The 26,411-nt window shown below is 36.1% G+C and overlaps 2 protein-coding genes across 2 annotated transcripts in view; one reads left to right on the top strand and one right to left on the bottom strand.

The window, feature by feature from the left end:
* Positions 1–309: 309 nt before the first annotated feature.
* Positions 310–26,411, top strand: part of PRELID3B (PRELI domain containing 3B) — a gene marked incomplete at its 5' end in the record, with an annotated part of 66,216 nt that continues 40,114 nt past the window's right edge. Inside the window, one exon of the mRNA XM_085314266.1 lies at positions 310–359. Coding sequence (XP_085170392.1) covers positions 310–359 — 50 coding nt within the window. The remainder of the gene's footprint in view (positions 360–26,411) is intronic.
* On the bottom strand, positions 13,343–24,971 carry ZNF831 (zinc finger protein 831). The gene is made up of 5 exons (XM_085314125.1): positions 20,711–24,971; positions 19,654–19,810; positions 17,791–17,960; positions 15,743–15,894; positions 13,343–14,208 (listed from the first exon to the last, which is right to left on the bottom strand). Exons 1-5 carry the CDS (start codon positions 24,942–24,944, stop codon positions 13,360–13,362), a joined length of 5,562 nt encoding a protein of 1,853 aa, XP_085170251.1. The 5' UTR covers positions 24,945–24,971; the 3' UTR covers positions 13,343–13,359.

Here is a 26,411-nt window from a genome sequence, read left to right as displayed (position 1 = left end):
TGTAGCTATGTAATCAAAACTCAAGTATGTTGCTCATGCAAGTGACCTGAACTAAGTCAGCATGAAAAGTCCTGAGTTCTCGTATTTTATACTTTCAAGATTTAGGTTTTTTATTTTATTACTAGAAGAGGTTTTTTTTGGTTTAGATAGTGCTGAAACATGGTAGCTTTACGAATCATAGTACCTTTTGAGGTTTATTTTCTAACTTTCCTTCATTGAGGCAATCTCCAATGAGATGTGTATTTACTTTTTTGATTTTGTTCTTTCTTTCTGCTTTACAGGAGTATTTAAAAACTCTTGGGTCTATAAAACGTGTCCGGGTTGCTCTGTCATTCAGGACCAGAAGATACATCAATATAGTAAGCTAAACCAAACCTTTTAAGCTTAACTCTGATAGAAATTTCCCATTATGATTGGAGATGTCACTCTCTCTTTCTGGCAGTATCTTAAAAGCTGGGTGAGTGGTATTCCTTAGCCCTGTCTATTTAGGTTATAAGCTGTTTGAGGCAAGTTCTCTTGGTGTCTTGTGTGAATGCTGCCTCAGTGTTTGGTCTCTAAGTGCAACTGAAATATAAAAAAGCTGCTAAGCTTCAGCTTTGATTCTCAATCATCATTGAAGATTTCCTGATGATTTCTATTTTAAGGAAGTATCTTATTCATAATTTATGTCTTATATAAATTGAAAGATGAGCAAAAAGCCATGAATGTAAACCTTTGTATTCTGTTTCAGAGCTGTTTGGATGCAGTACTATCTCTGTATTCAGTGCTATTTCCGTGCATTTTATTTGAAATGGATGCTTGGAGTTAAAATTCAATGGTCTTACAGAATAAAGGGTCTATATTTTGGGTATTTGAAATGTGTGGTTGGTTTTATTTTCCTCCTAGTTTTTGTATGCTAGCTATACTTACATTTTATGCCCAGATGGTTTTCTTTAACGTCTTAGTATAACTTACATGTAACATCTTGCACCACTGTTGTTTTCTTGATTTATGCCTGTGTGTATGAATAGTTTGAAACTTTGTTAGGGCAACTAACAGGGAAACTGCTTTTTTAACACTGTGGATGGCTGTTCTCTATCAACAGAAAACTGGAAATCTGTGGTTTGTGTGTGAATTGTGAAACAGTATTATAGTCATGTCAGGCTTGTTTTTGATTTTGGGGATTTTTTCTCCTTTAAAGAAGCCTAAAAACTTTACTACCAGTTTAAAGAACTTTTTTTTTCCTGTAGCACATTGAGTATGGTGTTGGCATTAAGAATTAAATGTTATATTTATGTTTTTAAAATGGTCTTATCCTTCCCAATGTTATAAATTGCTGCAGAAGATGTTATGGCCTGCATATCTAAAATGAAAATGAAACTTATGAGCTGATACATGCCATGTGAACTATTCATTAAAAGAAATCCAGTGTTAGGTAAAGCTGGAAATGTTCATTGAATACATCAAAAGTCTGCAGATGCTGTTTACTATAATCATTCCTCTATGCATAGCTCTATGTGAAATAAAAGATTATAAAGTAAAGAAGTATTTATAGTAACTTTAAAAACTGTTCTGCAACCTGATGTGAAAATTAAATGTCCCTTATTGCTAGCAGATAATTCTATTCAGTGAATAAAAGGGCCTGTTTGGCAATGGCAGCCTAAAAAAGTAAGATGTATAGAAATTTTCAACATATTGAACTGCACTGGCAATTGAGAATATGCTCAAAACAAAGTAGTACACAAAGCAGAGGAGAAAATGCCCTTTTTTTTTTTTTTTTTTTTCCCAAGCTTCCTCCTGGGAAGGTCTTGAGGGCTTTTGAAAACACTTAAAGGTGAAGTAAAGTTGTGAATGAGATTACACAGCTGGTGCAAAACCATTATATTAAGAATTGATTTCTTAACAGTTTTGATTAGGTGAGATGTAAAATGGCTCAGCTACAATGACTTGTCAAATATTTTTGTTCTGTTATTGGACAAAATCATCTAGTAACATTCACAAACAATGGCATTTACATTTTCTCCCAAAATGTGTGCTATTAGCAGAGCTCCATCTAATCCTAGTTTAGGAGAAAGAGTAGAAAAGCATTCCCTTTATATAATCTCAATACAATATAAATCATGCAGAGCACATCAAATCAATTACTGTAAATGCTCCACCTAAGCAGATAAAGCAAAGGTACTAGCTGGCTACCCTTGCCAATGCCTTGAGATCTTTTCAGGTTGGAAGAAAGGACTTCTGCACAATCCCAAGGAGATGCAATCTATTAAAGTAGTTATTTGTTGTGTATAAATGTATCTACCTCCTATCTGAACATCTTGCAATGTACATTTATTTTCATCCTATATCCCCTTCAAACAGAGCTTGAAGAAAAATATTTTGTTTAATCTCATTGTGTTGGAAAGCACTTGGAGAGGATTATGGAAGTTGTGTTTAGGTATCATTCTGATTCTTTTGAAAGTTAGGTTTTAACTTGACTCTCAAATTGGTAGATGGTAGTGATCATAGTTTGCTTGTAAGTTTAGGGGGAAGGCACATAAGGTCAGTAGCAGCAGTAACACTTAAAAACATAAACCTTTCATATTACAGCTTGAAAGCAGCAGAGTTTTCACAAAAATATGATTTGCCAGCAATCTCATCAATTTAGTAAGCCTATGCTTTACATTCAGACTCATTTTGTCTAAAACATACCAGAACATACCAACTCTACAACCAAATTAAAGCATGCTCTGATCTGTGGCTTTGAGTTGGGGAGCAAATCTTACTTTTATTGTTGATAGATTTATTTATATTTGCAGGAATCATACAATCCTGCAGACCATCACTGATAAAGTTTCATGTTTTCTGATTAATCTTATTGCTTGATTGATTTAGATGATGAAGTCATATTCTTTGAGTCTGACAGAGTACTATAAGGATTCCATTGCTTTTAGGACTTATTTATATTTCTGCTTTTTGGCAGGATAGCTAGATTCTACCACAGAAAAAAAAGAGGGTTAGGAACTCTTGGAACAGTTTATTGCTTTCTATATTTTTTTGAGTTGAGTATGTTTAATGCAGACTTGTGATCAGTGTTAATAAGTTGTGCAGTTCTATGAAATCTTTGTTTCCCTAATTTGTTTTCCTAATTCTGCCTGCATTGCATAATAAAGACTCAGTTTTTGGAGGAGGGGAAGGCACCTATGAATCTATTTCTGTTCTGTAAGGTGACTGGCTTTTCATTTGGTGCCATGTACAACTAAATAGTTAATAATAAATTCCACTTGGCTCTGTCTGGGAGAGACATATCTTGTTGGTCTGGTTTTGCTGTGTTGCCCTGGGTGTTCCCAAGAGATATAATGATTGCAGTTGAGAACCATTAATGTCCTCCTTCTGACACTGCCACTGGGAGACACACTTCACAAACCTGCACCTTCCCTAGTGTCTTTGTGCCCATTTTTTAGACCATTATCTCTGTTGGCTTCAGCATCCATTCATCAGCTAATCTCGCAAGCTTCTGCTATCTTTCTGCTTTCTTAGCAAAGGCAGTTGGCACCAGTGGTCTCTCTGTGGTGATGCTCTCTGCTCTAAAAATGCAGCTCTTCAGGTTTAGCTCCCTAAACTATCCATGACTGATTAAGAAGTGCTGCTATCTGAACTTTGCAGCTATACTCAGTCTACCTCCAGCAGCCCATCGCTGTTAGGCATTCTTGTGTCCTGAATTTCTATACTTTAGAATGATGCTTCCTCTCTTTGGTTGCTTGGATAACAGATTTGTCCTCTGGCAGATAGCTATCAGAGTCCTTCCTCCAGTGTTTTTTCCACAGTGACCCATGCCCCAGCCATTTCCCTCCTCATGTGTTTGAATTTCAAAATGAGGAAGCAACAAGTTCATTAAAACTCTGCCTGACTGCGTTGCCTTGCTGCTTTTTCTTAATTCTCTCAAGCATATTAGCTTAGTCAGTGAAGATGGACTTGGTGAATTAAGTATTTTGTCAGTAGACCAAAATTGTATTTATGCATGAAATATTGCACTGAGACCAGTCCTCAAGAGGTGTGTTGCAGGTAGTCAGATGCCACATCTATTTATTAGTGCTTTGAAACTCCTTTTTGTGGTCACTTGTGGAAGCTTCTCAGGGCTTATTGGCTTGGGTGCAGCTCCATATAAGCATGACTGGACTCTGGATTGGTTTACTTCAGCCGACTTAATATATATATTCTGATTTTCTGTATTTGTAGTATTAACTCTAGATAAAACAGTTTGGATAGATCCAGGTCAGTACTTCCTGAACTCACAAATGTCCCCCAGCACGAAAATGGAGGTTTTGGAGCATTTGTCTGTTGGAACATTTACCCAGAAGAATGTAAAATGAATTTGATTTTCAAAGGCAAAGATATTTCAAGTGATACAAGCCATGCAAACATGCAAAGAGCTTACAGATAGTCAACTGAATAGTTTTCTATTGACTCAAGCACTCTTATTGTCACGCAGCAAGGGACCAAGGGTGATGGAAATATGCATGTGAAGAAGCATGAAGAAATGGCTGTCTCTCTTTGTATATGTTAGTGGTTTTTTAGACTTTGCCTTATTGCAACATAGTTACAGTTGCTACAGTCCAATCTGGAAACTTTCCTTCAGAAATGCTATTTTGAGTACCGACTTCTAAATGTTTCACATCTCATCATTTTGAAATTTGTCATACCTAGAGCTTGGGAGGCTGATTAAATCGTATTTAATTTTAGGTGAATTCTTTGCTATAGTAGAGACTAACAGCAGCCTGGCCGTACTAAGTACCAAGTAGATGAAAGCAGGGTCCTTCCTGAGGTGAGTATCAGGGCAACAAGATGTGGTGGCCATAATTTGGAACGGGAAGTTCCAACTGTTTATAAAGAAAAAAAAATCACTCTGAGAATAATTAAAGCATTTGAACAGATTGCGCAAAGATTTCTGAATCTACACCCTTGCAAGTTTTCAAAATCCAACTGGAAAAAGCCCTGAGCAGCCTGGGCTGACTGGGCATTTCTGATTCCTCATATCATATTGTTTAGTCAAGCTTTTTTCCTGATTATGTGGGTATGTCTTCAGTAAATTTGGTGAGACTGCATCAGTAAAATTGATAGCAGAAGATTGGTTCCTTTAATCTTTCAACGCAAGTAATCTATTTCTCCAATCAGTCTTTCTTTCCTCCTTGGAAATTCTTCAAATTTGTCAACATCTTCAGGGTAAGGAGGCTCTCCTAGATCTAATAGCACCTGAACTCTTTTTGAAGCACCGAACATGTTTCCGCAGGCATGTTATTAATTATGGTTATTTCCCTAATTCTATGTTTCTGACTATTGTCGAACAAGTTGCATCTGCATATGCACATCTGGTACAAATTAAAAAAAATATTATTGTGTTTTTCATATCAAACATTTAAGAATAATGACTATTTTATTTTTGTTTATATCTTGAAATCAAAGTTTGCAAATCCTTTTTATATAATCTCTTGGATTTTATAATATTGCACTGGATGAAGCAGCTTTTTTGTGATTTTCTTAGCTATATTTACTTTCTTGCTTCTGGGCAACTACTGATTTGAGGTCTGAGACCTTTGTATCATTTTTCATTTGAATATTTGCTCCGCTTAGAACCAGTATAACCCATAACTAGAATCAAGAAAGTTCTGCAAAATTTCTTCATAAGAGGGATGAGTGCAGCGCTGGAATAAAAACCACTTGTGAGCTGCAGGGGCTGTCATGGTGATATCTATATGCCTGTGTTGCTTTCCATTTGAGGAGCTCAGTGCAAATTATTCTCTCTAAGCAGTGGGAGCGTTAAGAGGCATTGTGGAATTAATGGTCAAATTACATTTTCAGAGGTGTAGTTTTCCCCGTTCCTCCTTCCAGCAGCACATATAAACGTGTATTTGCACATAGCTATCTTAATTGCTAGTTGCACCAATTTCATAATTTTATTTGTATGTGCAGGTTTTGGGATCCAAGCTAAACATTATAATCCTTGCTTTGTTTCCCAGTAAAGCATTCCTCTTCTCAAACTGTGGCTTCCTAATGTAGGTAGGAACAACCGTGGCTCCCTTTCCCCTATTTAGCTGCTAACCTAGGTTGCTGCCAAAGCACACTACGGAAGTAGGTTTTGTTCTTTTCTTTTTGCATAAACCATTTTGATGGAAAGGGAGAAGTTTCTGTAATGGCTTATTTTTAAAGGGCAGAGAGGACAAGAGCAGCTCGTCCAAATGACCCCATCATACTCCCAGCTGTGTATTTGAGATAAAATGTTTTATTTGGGAACATACAATCAAATGAGGGAAGTTTTTAAGAAAAATCTGAATATGATACATACAATAAAAAATGGTAAATCACAGAAAGATTTTTGGGGATAGACACTTGCTCTAGCTCTATCTTGGTAGAAAGAGGTTTTGGGGTAGAGGGTATTGAGAACATGACCTTAATGTTGCTCATGAGATGTTGCTCGTGAGAATGCATCTATCCTGTGTAAGAGGCTTTTCTTTGCAGTGCTTAAGTGTCATTCAGAAAGATACACTGAAGCCTGACTCCAGAAAGGTTTAGCTTTCAACATTTGTATAGAACGATTGACCTCATCACCAGTACTACTGAACCTAAGTAACATTTAAGACAGCTGAAAAACAAGACCACAGTAGGTTATGAAACAAAACAACACTCTCATGGCTCTCATCCAATTGTTCATTTTGTTAATGGCAGAATAATCTTTAAAAAGAATCAGACTTTAATGTATCTGAACTTGTTTAGATTCTGAAACACTTCCAGTCATTGCTGTATTAAGTAAATACTGCATTAATAACTCCAGTGTGGTACTTAAAGGAGCATTAAAGAATTGTTCGTTTTTCAGTAACTGGGAAAAAAAGGATGCTACAAATGTATATACACAAACTTGCAATGTTAAAGAACCTGGATTTCAGAATAATTTATTGACTTAATTAGAATCATCTTGTTGGTTTTTGGAGGGCTTTTTTTTTTAAACCATAACAATTATTAGAGACTGATAATGAGGTGTATATAATGTCTTTTAAAGCCAGAATAGTCACAAGAATCCCTTTGGACTGCCTTGCAAAGCACCCACAAATGTCCAAGCAAGTTCATTCTTTGTTTAACTGGTACTTGGAGTTGTTCTAAATTTAAACATTAAGTAAATACAGAATATACCTAGGCAGTTGTGAGCAGTCGACAGGTGCATTGACTTAAACTGAGAGAAAGAAAACCATATATTTATATTTTATATTGCTGCTTAAACTTAACAGAATAACTTAAAACAAAAATATGCTAACATTACAGTTCCCTGGAAGATGAAATTTTTACCTGATGTGCTTCTACATGACGTCTATCCAGTTATATCAAGACACTTCAAATATACTATTAAAATCTGACAGTATTTTATAGTCTAAAAAAAAAAAGGTTTTGATGACCTTTTCAGCCACATGGCTTTTGTGGAATGCTAATGGTAAATGAACAAATGTAGGCCAGGAGTCTTGATCTGTAGCCATAGTCCCACACGAAACCTTAAGGTAAAATTAATGGTTTAGCAAAGCTACTTAAGTACATGATAATGACTATAATATAAACACTAATGAATGGGAACAAATTCAGTTGTGTAAATAAAGCACAGGCAACATACAAAACCAGATCTACACTGCAGATATACACAGAAGGAGAAAAAACATGATGATGATGAGATGCATTGATGTGCCAAGGAATTTCAAATTTGTTTATAGCAAAGCAATGACCCATCAGAAATACAGCTAACTTTGAAGGATAGAGCCACAGATTTTTCTCTGTGCCTGGTGCCCCCATGTGGCTTTGATGTTCAGCTACATTTGCAAAATAATTAAATATATCACTGCATGACTGATGTTTTTGCTATGTAAAACTTGAGAATAATTTGCCAGGATAGCCTTGTATACTCTTCTGTGAATATAGCATATTCAGGAAAGCCAAAATACACTGTTTGCCACATGGCCAATTGGATTTGGATATGCAAACCCCTCTAATTCCATAGCTTACACCAAGAACATTGATGACATTTTTCAGTCATTGATGTGTGTGATTCAGACCTTACTTTTTAAAGGTTAGCATGGCTAAAAAGATTATGCTGGAGTTGCTACTTCTTTATTGATACTGCCAAAACTACCACCACAGATATATCAGTGCTTTTAAGGAACTGATTTTAATTTTTGTTTTGTAGCTCTGTTAGGTGGCATTTTTACACCGTATAACTGAGCTAAAATATCAAGGATTACTTAAATAAGGAAAAATTGTTCAAATGTTCTTTCTTCCCTAACTTAAAACCATCCCATTTTTGTTTCAGCTACAGCTGTGGTATGGCAAAGAAATTGCTGTATTTAATACTGTGAAGTATGCACAAGATAAATATTTCTCTGCACACCTCTTCGGAGTCTAACATTAGAATATTTCTACATAACTTATCTAGAAATCATATTTTAACATATCATTTAACCACAAGCATTATATAAAAATTTTACATAACAAATTCATTACACATCCATAAATGTTTAAAATAAGAAAACTCTTGAACAGGCAAGAGGTGACTGTAGCTGTTGTGGAGGCTGTTGGTCTGGTTTGATGTGTTGCTTATCTTGTCTTTCTGAAAGCAGCTTACTGAAGCTTTTCTTTACAGCTGGATCAGATAGATTTAATAGACACTAGAATTTTCCATTAGCTCTGAAAGACTATCAATTTTTTCTTAAGGTACTTTGCAGAAYTTTGAAGCATTTGAAATTTTACTTTGTCATTTTTTTGATGGAATGGTCTAGAACAATTCCGATAAAAATTAAAAAACCCCCACCTATATTGCCCATAACAAAGATATGCAGCGAGTCTGAAAATGAAGGTGGGTACAGAGCTGAAGCAAATGCAACTGAAACCATACATATACTTTTTCGTTAGTATGATTAACTAATGAAGATATTCGTGCAAATACCAGAGTGATAACAGTAGTATAGCCTTTTAATAAAGTCTGCCCAGCAATATTTTGGAGACAATGTGATGTGTAGCTCTGTAAGCGCTCTGTTTCCTTTTGCTCCTGCTTTCTGTGCAGATTCTGAATCCTGCTGTAACTTCGAATGATTCCATCAGAAAACATTTCTAAAACTTTGACTGTTCACAGGGAAAATGCTCACGTTCGCTTTTCCCTTTAAGCAAAGAAAGCTTAGCAGCTAAACACTACCAGAGCATTTGCCTAACTTCAAACTCTTATTTAAGTCTCACTGCAGGATGTAGGGGCTGAGTACGTGATGAAGGAGGTATGTATGTGAAATGAGGCCCTTGACATAAGGGATCTCTTTAGGGCTTTATTTTGAGGTGGGGTGAATGGAATGACATTAAGTACACTTACAGCTGTGTCAAAATGTATGTACCTTACTTGTACTGTATAGTTGTATTATGTGTGTATATAATTATATAAAATATATAATACATGTAGATGTAGAAATATACCAGATATTCTGTAACTGTTATTTTCCATCTTCAGAGTGTCAAAGCATTCTTTCTATTAATACATTTTAGCTCAGGTGGCTACAGTCTTCTCTAGTTCATTCTGTTGTAACTCTTATATCTTACCAGCCTTTCAAAATCCACTGATTTTTCATGTCTTGATCCGAATTGTTGCTCTTTAGCCAATTTTCTTTATGCAGAGCATCTGCTTGTCATCAGGCTCTGTTAAACACACAGCCAGATCGTCGACTTCATGTTCATATTAGACAACTGGTGTCCAATGAGTCTAGGGAAAAGGTATGATATTCAAGCAGTCTTTATCAGTTTTCTTTACCACAATTAAAAAAAGGGGGAAAAAAAGAAAGAAAGAAAGAAAAGAAAGAAAGAAGGAAAAAGACTTGTTTGGTATAGACCTTGGAGAATAGCTTTCTCTGTATGGACATGCTAATTTGGTGCTGTGCCTCTACCTGGTACAGCACTACAAGGAATATTTTTCTTCAGTTATTCTCTTTGTGTATATATTTCATTGTAACTTTTCCGTGTTGAAACTATTTCCTTACTAAAGATACTTAACATTTCTGAGTGAGGAGTGATTGTAAATATGGTTGTTCCTTGGTAAAAAGTAGAGCATCTTCTTTTTTTCTTTGAGGTTGAACAGAAATGTTAGCAGAGTTGAATTTCAATTATGGACTGCAATTTGTCAGACATATGCAGAATCTGTTAAGTGGAATAATTAAGGTTTGCACACCGGTATTATTTATGAGATGTTTAAATTATGGGAGCCTGTTCAGTGCAATTTTCAAGCCTATAAATTTGAACCAGCTGAATATATTTCATCTGAACAAGATGTTTTATGTGTTCTGAAAGTATTATATGTTTACCATTACTGGCTTTTTTGATAATGAACTTCCATTTTTTTTTCCTGTTTATACCATTAGTGTTACCTGAGGCTTTTTAAGAACCTTTCACTGTGAAATAAGAAAAAATAGAATGATTACAGCCTGAATTTATTATTCATATTCTCATTTACTAACAGCAACCCATGGCTTTTCTAAGGGAATCAGAGATTGGTTTTATTCCTTGTAAAGCACATATATGTTGCTTGCTATTTATTGAAGAGGCACTTCAGCCATTCTGTTTTTTCTCTGGCATTTTTTGTGGTTTTTATGATGGCATCTCTCTTCCCTTCCCTCCTCATTTCTCTCTTTTCTCCCAAATTAGAGTAATATCAGTGTACTTCTTTGAACTGGTACTGTTTAAATTCTATGTACCTGGGATGCACTCAGATAACTCTATAGAACATTGGTCTCCAATTTGTCTTGGAGCATGTATACTGAACAAAGTAAGAAGGATTTAAAGAGAGATTTCTCTGATCTTTCTTGTCCTTGTAATATCAAACTTAGTGAAACTTGTCATATTAGTGATGTTATCAACACTTTTCTTGCTAGTAATTTTGTCTCAGAACTTTCCTGAGCAACATGTTAGTTCCCTTTCTAAGGTTTGATGTAGACTAAGAAATTTAGTGTAATTATGACTACAGTGTATATAAAATCATTAAATGTCAATGTTTGAGCTATAATACTAGTGCATGTACTAAGACTACTGCTGTATGTTTGAAGACATATTTCAAGGTATCTTATGCATGAAATATAAGAATTTAAGTATAGGCTATCCAGGCCTTTCTAGTTTGCTGACAGCTTCTCCCGACAGTTAGGAACAGAAACTTGCAGCTCATTAGGCATGTCCCTATTTGTGAAGAATGTGAATATAACATGAAAAGATCTGCTGGCAGAAAGCCTATGGACTGCACACTACTCAGTAAATACCCTGAGACTTCTGACATTCCTGGATTTGCATCAGTGCAGTTTGATTGTAGAAGTAACCCTTAGTAAATAGCACAGTATTTGTGTTATTTTGATCAAGTTTTGTTTTTATTAAGACAAAAGAATTAACAATATAAAGAGAAAAATCAATGTAAAAACAACCTGTAGCTATATCATTTTTGTTCAGCTGTACCATTCTGAACAAAATGGTATTTTAGATAATGTATCTCAGCCTACAAAATACGCGATTTACAGGTCTTGCAGTCCACCATTGTCAATGCCATTCATGCTTAATCTCTTAACTCAGAACTAATACCCGTGTTTCCTGAGCTCTGAATAACAAAACTTCTTAAATTAAGCTGTTATTTCACCATATTCTCTCAGTCTGTGGTATATGGAAATAAAACCGAAGTTAAAAGAAGTCTATCTTAACATATAGTAAAAGAATAGGCCAGTTCACTGTATTTCTGCGCTACAGGCTAAATCTGATCACAACCCAACAAATTAGGGAATGTGTGGAATATTAATCTATTATCTGTGCTATAAAATTTCAGCATTTGTTAAATGAGAAACAGGAGAATAAAAATTCGTAATTCCTTAAACTAATATTGCTGGATTTGTTTTCCATGCATTTTTGATACATGTTGTTGTAATGCTACTGAAAATTCCATGGTCAATGGAAATATTGTAACATTTTTAGAAAGGGAAAGATATCCTTCATGGCTTATCCTGTATTCTAAAAAAATGTTTCCTAACAGTTTTTTCCCATATTAGAATTAGGAATTGGTATATTATTTTGATTGTGAGCTTCGTTTTCTATATCAAGCATAGTTTGAGGCTAAGTATGAGGCAAAACTGCAAGAGCTACCACCCTTTGTAATACATCTGAAAATACAGAAATTGCATGGGAATTAGTACTTGGTTTTACCTCTGTTAGCTGTTTCAGCATCTTTTTTTTTATACATACACTAGATCTCTTTGTAGGTAAGATCTACCTAGGCTAACCTGTGTAGGATACAAGTAGTAAAAGAAATTCTGAGTATCCCATGCAGATTAATGCATAAAACCTTATGTATGATTCACAGTACAAAAACTGGTAGAAATTTAAGTACAAAACTTGAAGACAATATAGAAGGGGAGTAGTTTTAATGTTTATTATTTTAATCAGGAAAGTGAATATATTTGGTCAAACTAAGCTTTATCTAATTGTTTATTCATATAGAAACTGGTGAATTTTAGATTTTGTAGCACAAAACTTTTTGTTAAAAAAAAGGTAAGAAAAGAAAACAAGCTATGCCATAGAGTTTCTTCCTTTTGATAAAATAGCATAACTGCAGTTAAGATTACAATAAAAATGAAAAATTCAAGATTAATTTCTTGGAGCACAATTTGATGAATATAATGAGAAAATCCTTGTCAGAAGTTTTACTATAAGGAAACATTAATAGCTAACATCCATAATTTCCAACAGAACTAAAGAAGTAAAAACTTGAGTAGATCTTGGCATAAAAGACAAAACAAGGCATGCTTGTATAATTGGTCACAAAGAAGCATTAACATTTGTGCAACATGGAAAAAGATTGGCATTTTTGCAGACTCTTCCAATATTATAGACACTTAGGGAACATATCTCTCCCTTAATGCCAGTGTATAATGCCCAGTACAGATGGCAGTGACCATGAAAAAGAAGAGAGGAGAATTCACAGAGGAGAATTCCTCTGTACCCTTCCAGGAAATCCAGGAAATATTGAAGAATCTGTTGCTATAGTATTGTTTTTAGTAAATAAATACACAATAGCCTTTTAATAATAAAAATGTTAGCAGCTACCACTTGTAGGCTTTATGTAAGCCTGGTAAGAGAGTTAACAATATTGGAAACCTCTCATAAATACAGGTTTACCATTTGCGTTTAAATGGGTGAAGCTTCCCAAAAAAGTCTGAGTCCTTGAAATAAAGGACTCTTCTCAGAAGAGAATGCTGCCTAATGCACTGAGGAATGGCTTTTCTGATCTTTAGAAATGTAGACCAAATTTCTATGGCATTTCCTTCTGTAATGGACCATCATTCAAGCACCTTAGCAGTCTATTTGCTATATTTCTATAACAAGCCTATCTTCATCATCACTGCTAGTGTCATCGTATTCAACCCTGTTTTGCTTCCTCATTATCTCTAAACCTTTCTTTTTGTATGTCTTGGAAGATGTTGCAGAATAAGTCTTGAACTCGGGCAACCTGAGAGTTATTGAGGGCTCTTTAAAGGCAGCAGTATTTGTTTCGTGTTGCCTTCCATAGTTAACTGACTGCAGGTAGGTTTCATTCTTGTCCATATTTCCATGAAGGATTTTTTGAGAAAAGTTTGCCCACTCTGTGTATTCTATATTGGGTAGGTTAGCCCTTGTGGTTGACTCAAGAAGAGACTCTGCTTTTGATCCCAGTGTATGTGAACATCTGGGTTGGGAACTGGCAGTTGAGTTTTCTTCTGGAGATGAGGATCTAATTTCTTCAGTTGGACATTTCTCTCTTCCTGAGGCCTCCATCACCATATCTAATTCACCAAATCTTTGCCTCTCTGACTCTACCTTTAGTATGTTTCCCTGGGTTGCTTCTGGACATAAGGAAACAGGATCAGTGGTTTCTGAGCTTGTGCTGTCAATCTGGCTGTCTGTGCCTGTATTTGGAAAATCAAAAGGACAAGACCAAAAAGATGATGCCACTGAGTCAGTCCGAACATTTGGCTGTGATTCCCCTGGAACTGATCGCTGAAGCACAAGTGGTTGTGTTACTAAACAGCAAATTTCTATGTCATTGCTGACTTGCTGCATGGCAGTATTAACTGTGGATGAAAAGGAATGAGCTGTCACGGATATTTCCAACGGAGGTGTAATGTTCTGAAAAGAGAATTTTGTTCTGGTATGTTCCCTGATTTGCCCAGAAATGTCCTGCAGAATTTACAAGGGGAAAAAAAAGTTTGCAATTAAAATTTTCAATCCAGAGCAATCCTATGCTTTGCAAAAAGAATAATTAGGTTGACTATCAGTATAAGACATTTACCTCTGCTATAATTCATATCACCTGAGTAATTAGGCTTATCAACCTTTATTTATACAACCATGATTATATTTGCACTTGTTCTCATTACTGCAAAACAAGCAATTTATCCCTTTTTTGATGAAGATAACAAGATAACTTCTTTTGTTTTCCCAGAGTGTTTGGGGTGTAATAGGGACTTTTTTTTTTTTTTTTTTTTTTTACTTAGGTGACAGATCATGCTAGTAATTTACGAATGACAGGGGTTTCAAGGTGCATTCTTATCTTATTATCCAAGACCTAAAAATACATTATTTTTATTACGATACACTTGTGTGTGTGTGTGTGTGTGTGTGGTGTATATATATATATATATACACACACACAAACACATATATAACAATATATAAAAGATGTATATGCAATATGGGCAAAAGGTTTGGGATGAGTCTGCCAACAGTACAGTGGTATCCAAGATGCTGAGATACATTTATGAAATACAATTACTTTGTAAAGAACATCTTAAGGGTTAGGTTCCTAAATATGGTACTGCTTATGTTACACAATGAACCACTGCTTATGCTACATAAGAACCTAAGAGCCATGTAGCTCAGTTGCGTCTTTCTCCAAGTGTGGCTGCTCACAGAATCACAGAATGGCTGAGGTTGGAAGAAACCTCTGGAGATCTAGTCCAACCCCGCCCTGCTCAAGTAGGGTCACCCAGAGCATGTTGCACAGAATCGCATCCAGATGAGTTCTGAATATCTCTAGAGACAGAGACTCCACAGCCTCTCTGGGCAACCCGTTCCAGTGCTCTTCCACTCTGCTGGTGGAAGTCTAGAGAAAAATGTAAGAACAGGATAAGCAGGGAATACTTTTCCCAGCAGCTGCGCTGACACTGCATACAAGAGCATTGTTTGCATCATGTGTAGATGCATCTAAGGCCCATCTACCTAGTGCAGCTATCATTAGCATTGAAACTACAGTACCATAGGCTTCCACGAAGGGCCTAAAGAAGCCGTATTGTGATGCTGAGTATGTATTTGTAGCTGAAGCACAATGAAGCTCAGCTGTAGCTGAGCACTTAGACTGCTACATGGCCATTTGTATCCTCCTTTCCTTGTTTTCAGCCTAACTGACTCTGTCTCAGTATGCTATCTGCTAAATCTCCTGCCACCTCCAACAGCAGTGCGAACCTAAAAGCATAGGAAATATCCATTTCAAATCATACAAGTTTATCTTTTCTTTTAAAAAAGCAAATTCCAACATCAGTAAGTTTTCATTATATTTTAGACCCAAAATACTTTTAAAACATTTTAAAATAAAATCTGCTACAGAAAAAGTAGATAAAACTTCAATCTTAAAACAGCTAAGGATAATTGAAGCTGTAATTAGCAATTTTTTTTTGAATAATCAGTCATGCACAGATTAAAGTGGAATACCTACATTTTTATCCATTTTGTCTTTTTGCTTAACACGGGTTAGTTTTTCAGTATGGGAAAGTATTCCTGAGTTATTCTTTTCTTCTTTCTTCCTTCTGCAAAGTGGCTTGTCTGAGGTGGAACAAGATGCCTCTTTTTGCTGGTGTAAGAAACTTCCTATTGAAAAGAGGTTTGGAGAAACTTTTACCGTCATGTTTATTCCACTGATATGCTAGAAGTTACTAAGCATCATATCACTTAACTAACTTCCATGTATTTATTATTTCATGTACATTTCTCTTTTAAACTTGATACTTTATCTCAACTACTGTATGTTTGAGATTTTATTGGCCATTACTGTCTCGCAGAATAATTGCTATTCGTATCTGCTATGAGCTAACAACGGAGTATCATCTCTGCTTCTGAGATGATCATGGCATCAACACCATTTGCATTAATACCACTAAGTAAATGTTTGGGGGCTGAGGGTTGTGCAGTGAAACACAGACAGGCAGCAAATTCCTCTAGTAAGTGCACACCCCAAACCCGTACCACATCATAAACACAGAATCTTGTTTCAGAAACTGAACTGCTTAGGCTTCTAATGGAAGGTTATTTCAGGACTCCTGTGCTCCAGTAATTTAAAAATTGAATACCAAGATTAAATTYATTTGTACCCATACTGTGTTTTTCCTTGTGCTGACACTAGTCCTTCTGCCTTCAGTTTAAACTGAGTAACCTCTTCTCTGGCTCTGTGGAATACAGACAATAGCCTTATACTTTTTAACCTTCACTTTGCTAGACCAAACAAGCAAATCTCTGACTCTTCTTGCAAGAGGAAAAGAAAATTAGCAAGGTATGGTGGTGCAAGTCAAGGAATGGCTAGGGAGTAACTGATTTAGCTGTGTAAAATTCCAAAGTGCACTGGCATATGGCATTGATAAATAATACTGCTAGAAATCTGTCACTTGATACGCATCTACTTTTCTGAACAACAGAATGACCATGTCAGCTTTTCACTGATAATATTATATATCTAAATTCTGTGTTAGAACTAGAGCAATTAGGAAAAGGGGGCAAAAGCAAAAGTAGGAAAACAGGACTAAAAACTCTCAGCAAAATCATGTTTTCTTCATTTTACTGGTAGCGGTAGCATATACTAGTCAGTCAGAAGGCCTGCTTTTTATTTATGACTAGAAATAAAACATAGTATCTGACTAATATTATATGCAGTTCATTTACATTTACATTATTCAGTTTTCTAACATGCCTAAGAGCAGATCAGAAAACTGAATTCTCATTTTTTTTCCAAAATTACCTCACCTGAAGATTGCACGAAGTACAAAGTTGCAGATATTGTATAAATAACTGTTAGTTCTTCTATTTTGAGAACAGTGGATGCAACTCATATCGTTTACATATTTGTATACTGACTTCACTGTGCAATTGAGAATAGTACTGTCATCTGCTTTTGCAACAGCCATGAACTATTTAATAGCCTTCAGTTTTGGAATACTTGTGTTGTAGGGGCTATGCACAATCAAGAGCTAGCTTTTGCATTAAAATGTTACACAAAAACAACTAGCACTTAACTTGTAATTAGCTCCATAATACTTTCAGATATCTCTAGTGTTGTTATTTATGACATGAGTGCTTTCCATGTATTTCAAAATACCCAGGCAGAAGGGTCACTGTAGTTGACCTGTGTGATCCTGAGACAATGTGTGGTGTTTGTGCAAAAAGAATTCATATAATGTCCTGCTCCTTTTCCTCTGTATTTACACAACAGCAGCTAGGGAGATGCAAGAGAGCAACATTCATGTCCTGGTGGCTGGTGTGATCACCAGTGAAGCAGGTATGCTCGGTGACTGCTGGCTGTTTGAAAATAGCGTCTTTTGGTACACAAAACGCGGAGTAAGTGACAATAGTGTGAACTATCAGTGAGAAAGCGTAGAGCTTCTTCCAGAGGAAGTATGTTGTAACAGTGTTCCTTGTAAGTACTTGAAGTAAAGAGGAGGTCACAATGCGAGAATATAATTCTCATGTCTAACTACTTTTAAAGTGAATACTTACCTTGTAACTTTGATTGAGGAGAAAGACACTTCTTAAGTTGATTAAATTTATAGGTTTGTGATGGGTAGCCCTTTTTCAAATCATCCAGTGGTCTATGTGGAAAACAGTGTTGCTTGCTTAGTCGGTTAATTTTCAACAGAGCATATCCATGTGCGTGCCTCCTTCTGTACCTGTGTTGCAAACAGCATTGCTCTCAGTGAAAAGGTAAACAAATACATGCTATTTAAATGCAGCTAGAGTAAAATTATTCCGTGGCAAAAGGCAAATTTAACTCTAACAGGAATTTACTACTAGGAAGGCGATCTTAATTTATGTATGCTCAAAAAAATCAGAATGTTGGGCAACAGAAACCCACGATCATTTTATTAAAGCTTTTCCTCAGTAGTGTTCAGTAAATCCTGTGTCCTTTTCTAAAAAAAAAAAAAAAAAAAAAAAAAAAAAAAAAGATTCAGTAATACCAGATCCAGAGACCTTTTTCCTATAGTTAGAATTTTAAAATGACAAACCTTGTAAGTGTTAGAATTACATTAGGATCACCTGTACAAGACTGCATAGATTTGCTTTTTCTATTTAATTTCTGTGCTACCTATTCATCACTAATAAACAACATAAAATATTTCAGTTTCTTAGAGAACTCACACTGCAAAATCCAACTGTTTTTTTTTTTTTTTCCCTCTAACTAGACCTTTCAATTAATCTTAATGATTTGGAACAAAGGATATGTTAAGGGATGTGGGATCAGATTTCCAAACTAAAGTATATTGGGAAGTCCTATTCCTATATCAGTAGAATCAATCACTACACAGAGAGTAATAAGTAAATCTAAAAGGACATGCTTAGCTAGGTGTTCTGTATATTAGAAAAATATATATTACATTCAGTGACTAACAGTTTGGCCAGTTAGCTACCTAAATGCATTATCGGAGCTTTCTGGTTCTTATACCTATGTGATACAGCCAAATGTATCAGTCTTGAAATCAAAAGAAAAAAAACAAAGAAAAATCCTAGAAGAACATCACTAGACTGTTTGAATAACACAGACCCAAGTATTCTATTTTTGTTCTTCTGATTCTTCAAAAGTGCAGTGTTAGCTGCCAAACTAGACACTGTGATTAAGTTACTGCTACTGATTTTTTTCACAAGGGAGTAATTCTCTCTGGTTTTGGTCAAAAAAATAAGAGGGATGTATGCATACAATATATGTTTCTTTTTAAAACAATTCATCAGACATCCTGCTACCTCTCACTCTTGAAAGATTAAAGGCTAAATCTTCCACTGATATGAACTCCCATTAAAGTCAGAGGAACTGTGCTGATTGATGCAATGAGTCTTTGATAGTTTTATACTCAAATTCTTCCTGCTTTTTACTTAAACTGAATGATCCTTTAAACTGTAGCTGCTTTTGTTAGTGTTACAACTTGATACCTATTCTTCTGCATTCTCTTGTGAATACATGTTCAAGATGCATATCTACTGAGGACACGGGGGTCTTGCATGTTGCCTTTCACTTGTAATGGGAATAAAAACTGCAATATTTTGGATTGCTGCCAATACTGATAACTTTAAAAGAATCATTTCTAAGGCATAGTGAGACTCAACTGACCAGTCATCTTTCTTTGGTATTTGTTTGTTTTGCCTAGAAAAGTCTGTTACTGATAGTAAACAGTATATTGATATTTTTGTTAATTTACCTTTATAGGGCTGCTACAATACAGGAATAGCTCTTTCTAAGAGATTTATTTTTCTCCCAGGTTTGACTAGGTTGAATTGTGGGGACACCTTTTTATTTTCTGTGGATTTTATTGTATCTATTGTAGCAAAATGATGACTGTATACTGTGAAGCTGAAAACTACATTCCTTACCATTTGGAGGTGACTTTAATTTTTTTCTGTTTGTGGCTTCTCTTGAGTTTATTTGTTGTGATTCTTTCTCTTTTGCAAACTACTGTTTTCTTCTTTTGCTCTGAAATATTTGCAAAAGCACCACCAGGAGCTGCTGAGCTTAACTGTTGAGAATATTGAAAAAAAATGAAAGCACAGGAAAATTCAGAATTACATTAATTGAGATACTGGAAATCTATACTATTGTTAAAAAGCATAGCTCCTGAGTGACTCTGAATTTTTTCCTATAATTTTGTTAGTTTTTCTAATCAATCTGTCCATCTATTGCTATAAAATCAAATTAAAACAACTCACTGCTTTTGTGTATCCGTTCAGAATTACTGTGTGTACCATTGTATTCTTTTTGTCATATAGAAACTAAGCTTATTCTTACAAAGCTATTCTAGGATCTGTACAGATAGACTAGTCTAGCTTCATTTAACCTAAAAAAGAAAAGCTTCCAAGCTTTAAAAACACTTTACAGAGTTTAATGCAGTTTGGTTTTGCTGACTTTTCAGTCTATCTCTAAGAAGGAGTTTCATTATTGCTTCAAATCTTAAAAAAAGAAGAAGAATAAAAAAGAGAAAAGAACAAGCTGTGGTACACAGTCTGTCTTTGACTGAATATCTCCAAGTATAACAGATACTTGATCTTAACTGTCTGCAAAGTTCTATTCTAATGCAAACATTAATTTTAAATGAAAGCAGTAAAATAAATATGCTGTTACAGAAGGCTATAAAAAATATCCCAAGGGGAAAATTTAAGAAACAGAAATTACACTTTTCTAGCTAAATAGCATTTGTACTTAAATTCTCAAGCAAAAGAAACTTAAATAATCCCACAAAAGTATGTACAGTTCATGTACCAAATGGCCAGATAACTAGTCTTATAAAGATGTAAGGTATAAATTCTGTACCCAAAATGCCTGTATATGGCCATGAATATATTTTTGATAATTAGCTCATATTTTTGTAATAAGAGGTTTTTTTCAGGCAATTATATCATCTTCAGAAAGGGAACAGGATTAATAATGTTACCTCCTGCATCTGTGGTCCTTTAGAAAAGGATGAAACCAGTGTTTTTAAACTCCTGTTTGTTAAGCCATAGGCCACAGTCTTGCTAATATTTTTCATTTTGAAAAAAGAAATATCATATTTTGATAGTGTGCATTCATTGCTAGATTCCTTATCACAGATGTGCATGGAGGAATAAGCAGAGTCTGCATTCCCTTTCTGCTCAGCAGGCAGGGGAAGGCTTCTTGTTAAACAACACCAAGTCAATCGAGGTTCAGCATTTAGTGATGGGAAGGTATTCTTCGTGTTCAGTACTGTTAAACTTCCAGAGCAGCAAGTCAAACTATTGTGGGGAAGTGCTGGGAATTCTTTACAGTGAGTAGTGAGAGTGTGGCAATAAAAAGTGCCAAAAGAATGGCAAAAGTAAGTAGAGTTGTCTGTTGAGCTCTGAGAATGCTCCATGCTCTGCAGTGCTGGTGAAATGTCCTTACGAATGCACGGATTTCCATCTGTGCCCCATCCCAGGATTGTTTGCTCTGGGGTCACTGGGCAGCTTTGGCCTGATGTCATCTCCAAAGAGTTGCTGCCTGAGCACAGGTGATGTAAAATGCTCTTTTCTTCCTTGATATCTGCCGATATGAAAAAGCCACTTGTATACATAGAAGTAAAACATATTTTCTTCATTGGCATCTGTGCAGAAGAAGTAGTTGTGTTCATCTGCTTGTCTTCAGTTTGCCTTTGATAATTTAATTTATTTTTGTTGTATTTGTTTTTCCAAGCATCTTTTATCATTTCCTTCTGTCTAAAGTTTTGGTTATAAAAGGTGTTATCTACTGTGGTTAAAATACTTGTGGTTTCTGAGTTGACTGGTGAACAAAATGCTGGAGTTTTCCAGTTTGCATGTACGTTCCATCGTAGCCCTCCTCTGCTGGCCTTTTGTCTCACTTCAAATTTTAAAGGGGACCAAGTCACAGCATTAGAATCAGAACTGAGTGATCTGCTGCTGGAAGAGCAAGAGGGGCTGGTTGTGGTGTCCATCACAGACGTAGATGGTGTAATCTTCTGTTCTGATCTAAGCAGAAGTGACAGATCTGAGGATCTCTTGCCTTGTGGCAATTTAAGGATATATTTAGGAGAAAAGGCATTTTTCTGTGGGACTGGAGTTAACTGACCAGATTGCAGATGATGAATTTTAGCAGATATGTCAACAACATTGTCACTGAAAAGTGGTACTTTTCCTTTTGTTTTCACAAGACATGTTTTGACATCTTTATCTGTTGCATCGTGAAAGGCAAAAGAATTGCAATCACTTCCCGTTAACTCAGGCCCCAGAAATCCCACAACTGAAGCTGCTGAGATCCCTGCTGAATGTGAAAGGTTACCGTCACTGTAATTAAGAGGTTTTGTGGGGAGTCTGATTGTTTTCACACATTCCACTCTCTCAGCACCTTCAGACGTGCTTAATTTTTGCTCTTTTGCTTTACCTGAGAGTTTCATTGGTGCTGTGCAAAGACACTGAGCGGTACTGCAAGAGACTCCCTCTCTTTCATCTTCTGCATTCGTTTCACTAGTGGGCCCGGAACAGGACTTTAACGTAATGTTTTCTTTCCTTTCCACTTCAACTTTCAGCTTTTTTCTTTCTGATGGTAGGTTCTGAGATTTTCCTGAGGCTTCTCTATTGCTGTTGCAATGGACCCACAGGGATGTCAGGGCATGTTGGCCAGTTTCCTTCTTCCTGTGATGGTTTCCATAATCGTTTGAAGTATTTTTACACTCTGATTCAGATGGACTGGATTTTTTCTCAGATTCTTTTGAATCTTCCCAATTGCTACTCTGTACTGGCAAGCAGTCATCATTCATTACACTGCTGTTTGGTTGACACGGTGTATTTTGAAGCCTGAGCTCACAACTGCTTAGCACTTGTAATGTGTTGTTGACACCTGTGTTTTTATCTGTGTCACTGCCTCTGAGGTTTTGGGAAGATTTGCTCATTGTTGTATGTGCTCTAGCATTTACTGAATGTGATGTTTCCGTTACGTAGGTTAAACTGCCTGCAGCTTCCTCTGAGGATGCATTCTGTAGAACATGATTACCATTAGGACAGCTTTCTGATTTAACAGTGTTTAAATCTGCTGTCCCAAGGGAGGAAAGCCTGTCACTTAAAGAGCTCCTGCTGTCTCTTTCCTGAATAATTTCAGCATTGCTGACTGATTCCTTTGAATTAGGAGTGAAGCCTGTAATATCTGTAATCTTATTCCCCCTTTGTTTCATTTTCTTGGCATTTTGACTGCTTTTCATTTTTTGGTAGATTTTCTTAAATGTTTCATCTCCATACATTTGCCATTTTTCTTCAGAGAACATCTTTAATTTCTTTTGATTTTGTTTCTTATTTTTAGCACTTACTACTTCTCCAGCCCCAAGCTTTTTACTCCCTTGCAACTCCTCAGCAGGAGAAGGAGAATCAACTCCGTTACTTAGTGGCAAGTCATCCACTGCCGTTTGTCTGACGAGTGCTCGGGGATGGCTGTTAGGAAAATCTATGGAATTTGCAGCAAGATTGTTGCTAGGCAACAGACTGGAAGAGCTTGTATTTACAGACTGCTTAGTAAGAGAAAGTGGGTTTGAGCAACCTGCTTTGTCATGCACCGTTCTTGTGCCCACCACAAATGGCAAAGAGTTGCTTCTTGTAACAGGCACAGAATCTATTGTAGTGGAGAACTGCGTGGGGACGGAATGAAAAAACAATGGCTTGCATTTCTCTAGGGGTGCAAAGGTAGATTTTGCTGAACAAAGGGAAAGATTCTTCCTTCTATTTACATCAAAAGTTCTGATGTCAAAATGGAAGGAGTCTTTGTATGTATAAGGCATTGGCAGATCAATGCTTCCCTGTTTAGAAAGGACAGTTTTTCTGGGCCTAACATTATCTAGCTGGGTATCATCCACCACACTCTTGTTATGAGAAATAAGTTTTGAGATGTGTTCTTCCAGCCTCTTTTTCTCTAGCATCAAGGCTGTAGCTTTCTCAGCTGAATCTAGCTTTGCACTACTTCCGGCTGTGCACCTTAAGCTGCTGAAGGCAGTTTCATTTTCCAGTTCCGTGCTGTGTTCAGAGAGACTGTGCAAGGGGCTGGGCGATGGCATCTGTTGTTCTGTACTATCAGAGCGTGACAGATACCCTGAGTCAGTGCTCTCGCACTTCTTTAGCTTGCAGTCAAATGGCTTGTAATCCCACTGCTTGTCGGAGTAGGTTGCTTGCTGCCTTTGCAACTGAATGTGCTTATTGGCAGCTGGAGTTCTTTGCTCCTGTATCTTCTTTCTCTGGGSCTCATCATATGGCAGAGCCACCGGAGATGGTAAAGATTCTTCTTCAGGAACCTCCTGATTAATCTTTGAACTAAAGGATGGATTAGTTCTGATTTGATTTTCTGAAGCAAACGAGTCTCTTGTTGCCGGCAGTGGAAGATCTTTAAAAAGTGTCTTAGTGTCTTTTACAACACTCGTCTCTGAATTTCCTTGTTTAATCTGCACCCCTTCATCTTCACGGGCACTACTGTGTAGTTTGGTGCCTTGATGTGATGTGACGCTCTCTGCTGCGCTCTCATTTTGCTCCAATATGCCACTGTTCTCCGAGTCTGAAGGTAGTCTGGTATTGTTGACATGTGTTTGAGTTCGTCGGTGTTTATACAAATTACTTTGAGTTTTAAATGCAATGCCACAAGTGGTGCATGGAAAGGGCCTCTCTCCTGTGTGAGAGCGAATATGTTTCTCAAGGACACTTGGCTTCAAACAATCTCGTCCACAGTGTTTACAGATGTATTTCCCAGCATTTTTCGATTTTCCTGGGTTTCCAAAAGAAGCATTTGCACAAGAATTTGGTGACAATAAAACTGGTAAAGTGCTCACTATGTTTAATGTTAGAGTTTGTCCAAGTTGTTTTTGAAAAACTGATTGAGGCTGGTATGTCCCTTCTGAAGGAACAAGTGGATTCAGGATTAGAGGTATGTTACTGCTGTCTAGATTTACACAGCCTCTGCCAGTCACCGACTGACTGTTTGGCTGAAAGCATCCTGGCTGGACAGGCTGGTACAGCGGTATGGTRAGGGCTTTGAGATACACCGGTTGAGCCAGTGCTTGCTCCCGCTGAGGAGTCGCACTGCTTTGACTGAGACCTGAAGAACCCTGTGCAGGCTGAAGAGAAAAAGTTGGATCGGGTTGATCTGCTAGTGCAGCTGTAAAACAGGAATGCTTCTGTGCCTCCATTTCAAGGATAGTTGACTACATATTCATGTATCTGTAGGGGAGAAAAAAAACAGGGAAGAAATTTCAGATAGCTACATATTTTTTTTTTATTACTATAAATAAATAAGCCAACCATTGGACTGGGAAAGGTAGCACTTAAAAAGTATCACAATCTTATATACTTGCCTTATATAGAAAATAATTACTTTATTCTCCAATTACGTTGATTAATCTTCCATTTGTTAGTTAGGAATTAAACAGTTTAGTGTAAAGAATGTTAAAGAATGCACTTAAAATCTATTATAAGTAAATCTGAGTATCAAATTTACAAATGGAAGGTGCTATAAAAACAGCAAAAATATTTTTTATATTATTCTTGGCACCTCACAAATAACACAATTTTAATTTTCTGCAACCATATTCATATGACGGTTTAAGTAAGCTCAGGCTGAATACCTTTTCACAACTGATGTAAAATGAATATGTGGGAATAAAGGAAACTAATGTCCTGTTTTACCAGTGAGATTTGTCTAAATACGTACAAAGTAGAACAGATGGTATCATAACAAAATAGCTGGATAATCTAAAGCTGTCTTTTGTATTTTAGCCCAAATTTATTTTGTCTGATTAAAGGGAATACTATGGTATCTTGTTTATTTTTAGATATTTTCAGTATCAGCTTGAAACATTTTGTAGGTGCAGTTTTTGAAAGAAGTGAAGCCATTCTTACAAAAATTTGTCCAAACATATTGCTGTTCAGTGCTGGTCCAGACTACTTTTTATTTTAACAAGACTTTATCTAGTCTTTTTTTTTCTTAGAAACAAACTCAGGAACTATAAAAATAAGATAGTTGAAAATTATTTTTGAAAAAGATGATAGAGATATCCACATAATTTCTTGTAATTATAGTTTGTGTGAAAATTAGAAGGCAATCTGTGAATTTTTATTCAAATTTTTATTCAGCTATATTCACAACTCTATCTATTGGCTGTTATAAATAATATCCTATTCTTGTGCAACCAGTTGCAAAAAGCACATTTCAGCTAACAAAATCAGTGGCTAACTGTGAAATCTGMAATTTGCTACCTTACTTGCATAATTAGTGGTGGTGTTCCTGTTCCCTTCTTGGGTCATTTTAACCATTACTGGAAACAGTAAAGACTTTCCTCAAAAGTGTTGTTTGAAATTTGGACTACTGCCATGTGACACACACCCTATGTAGATTCTGTTACCATTATTTAAACTAAGATCTCTGTTATATATAGTTACTGAAGAAATTTGTGGGAAAAAAATAAGAGAATTTTGCAGATAATTCATATAAAGGAGAAATGGCAATCTCAGTGAAATTATATATTTCTAAACATTCCTCAGTTACTGGTGAAGCAGCTGATAAGGCAAAGGTCCAAGAGAATATCAGTTACTTCATAACTGAAAATGACTGTCACACTCACATGTCACATGAAAAAAATGGGGAAGTTGTGGAAATA

The sequence above is a fragment of the Rhea americana genome, unplaced genomic scaffold (genome assembly GCF_003343005.1).
Source record: "Rhea americana isolate MKP2758 unplaced genomic scaffold, rheAme1 scaffold_4, whole genome shotgun sequence".
Classification (NCBI taxonomy): Eukaryota; Metazoa; Chordata; class Aves; order Rheiformes; family Rheidae; genus Rhea; species Rhea americana.
The sequence above is the reverse complement of the archived record's forward strand: the minus strand, read 5'-3'. Positions and strand labels throughout refer to the sequence as shown.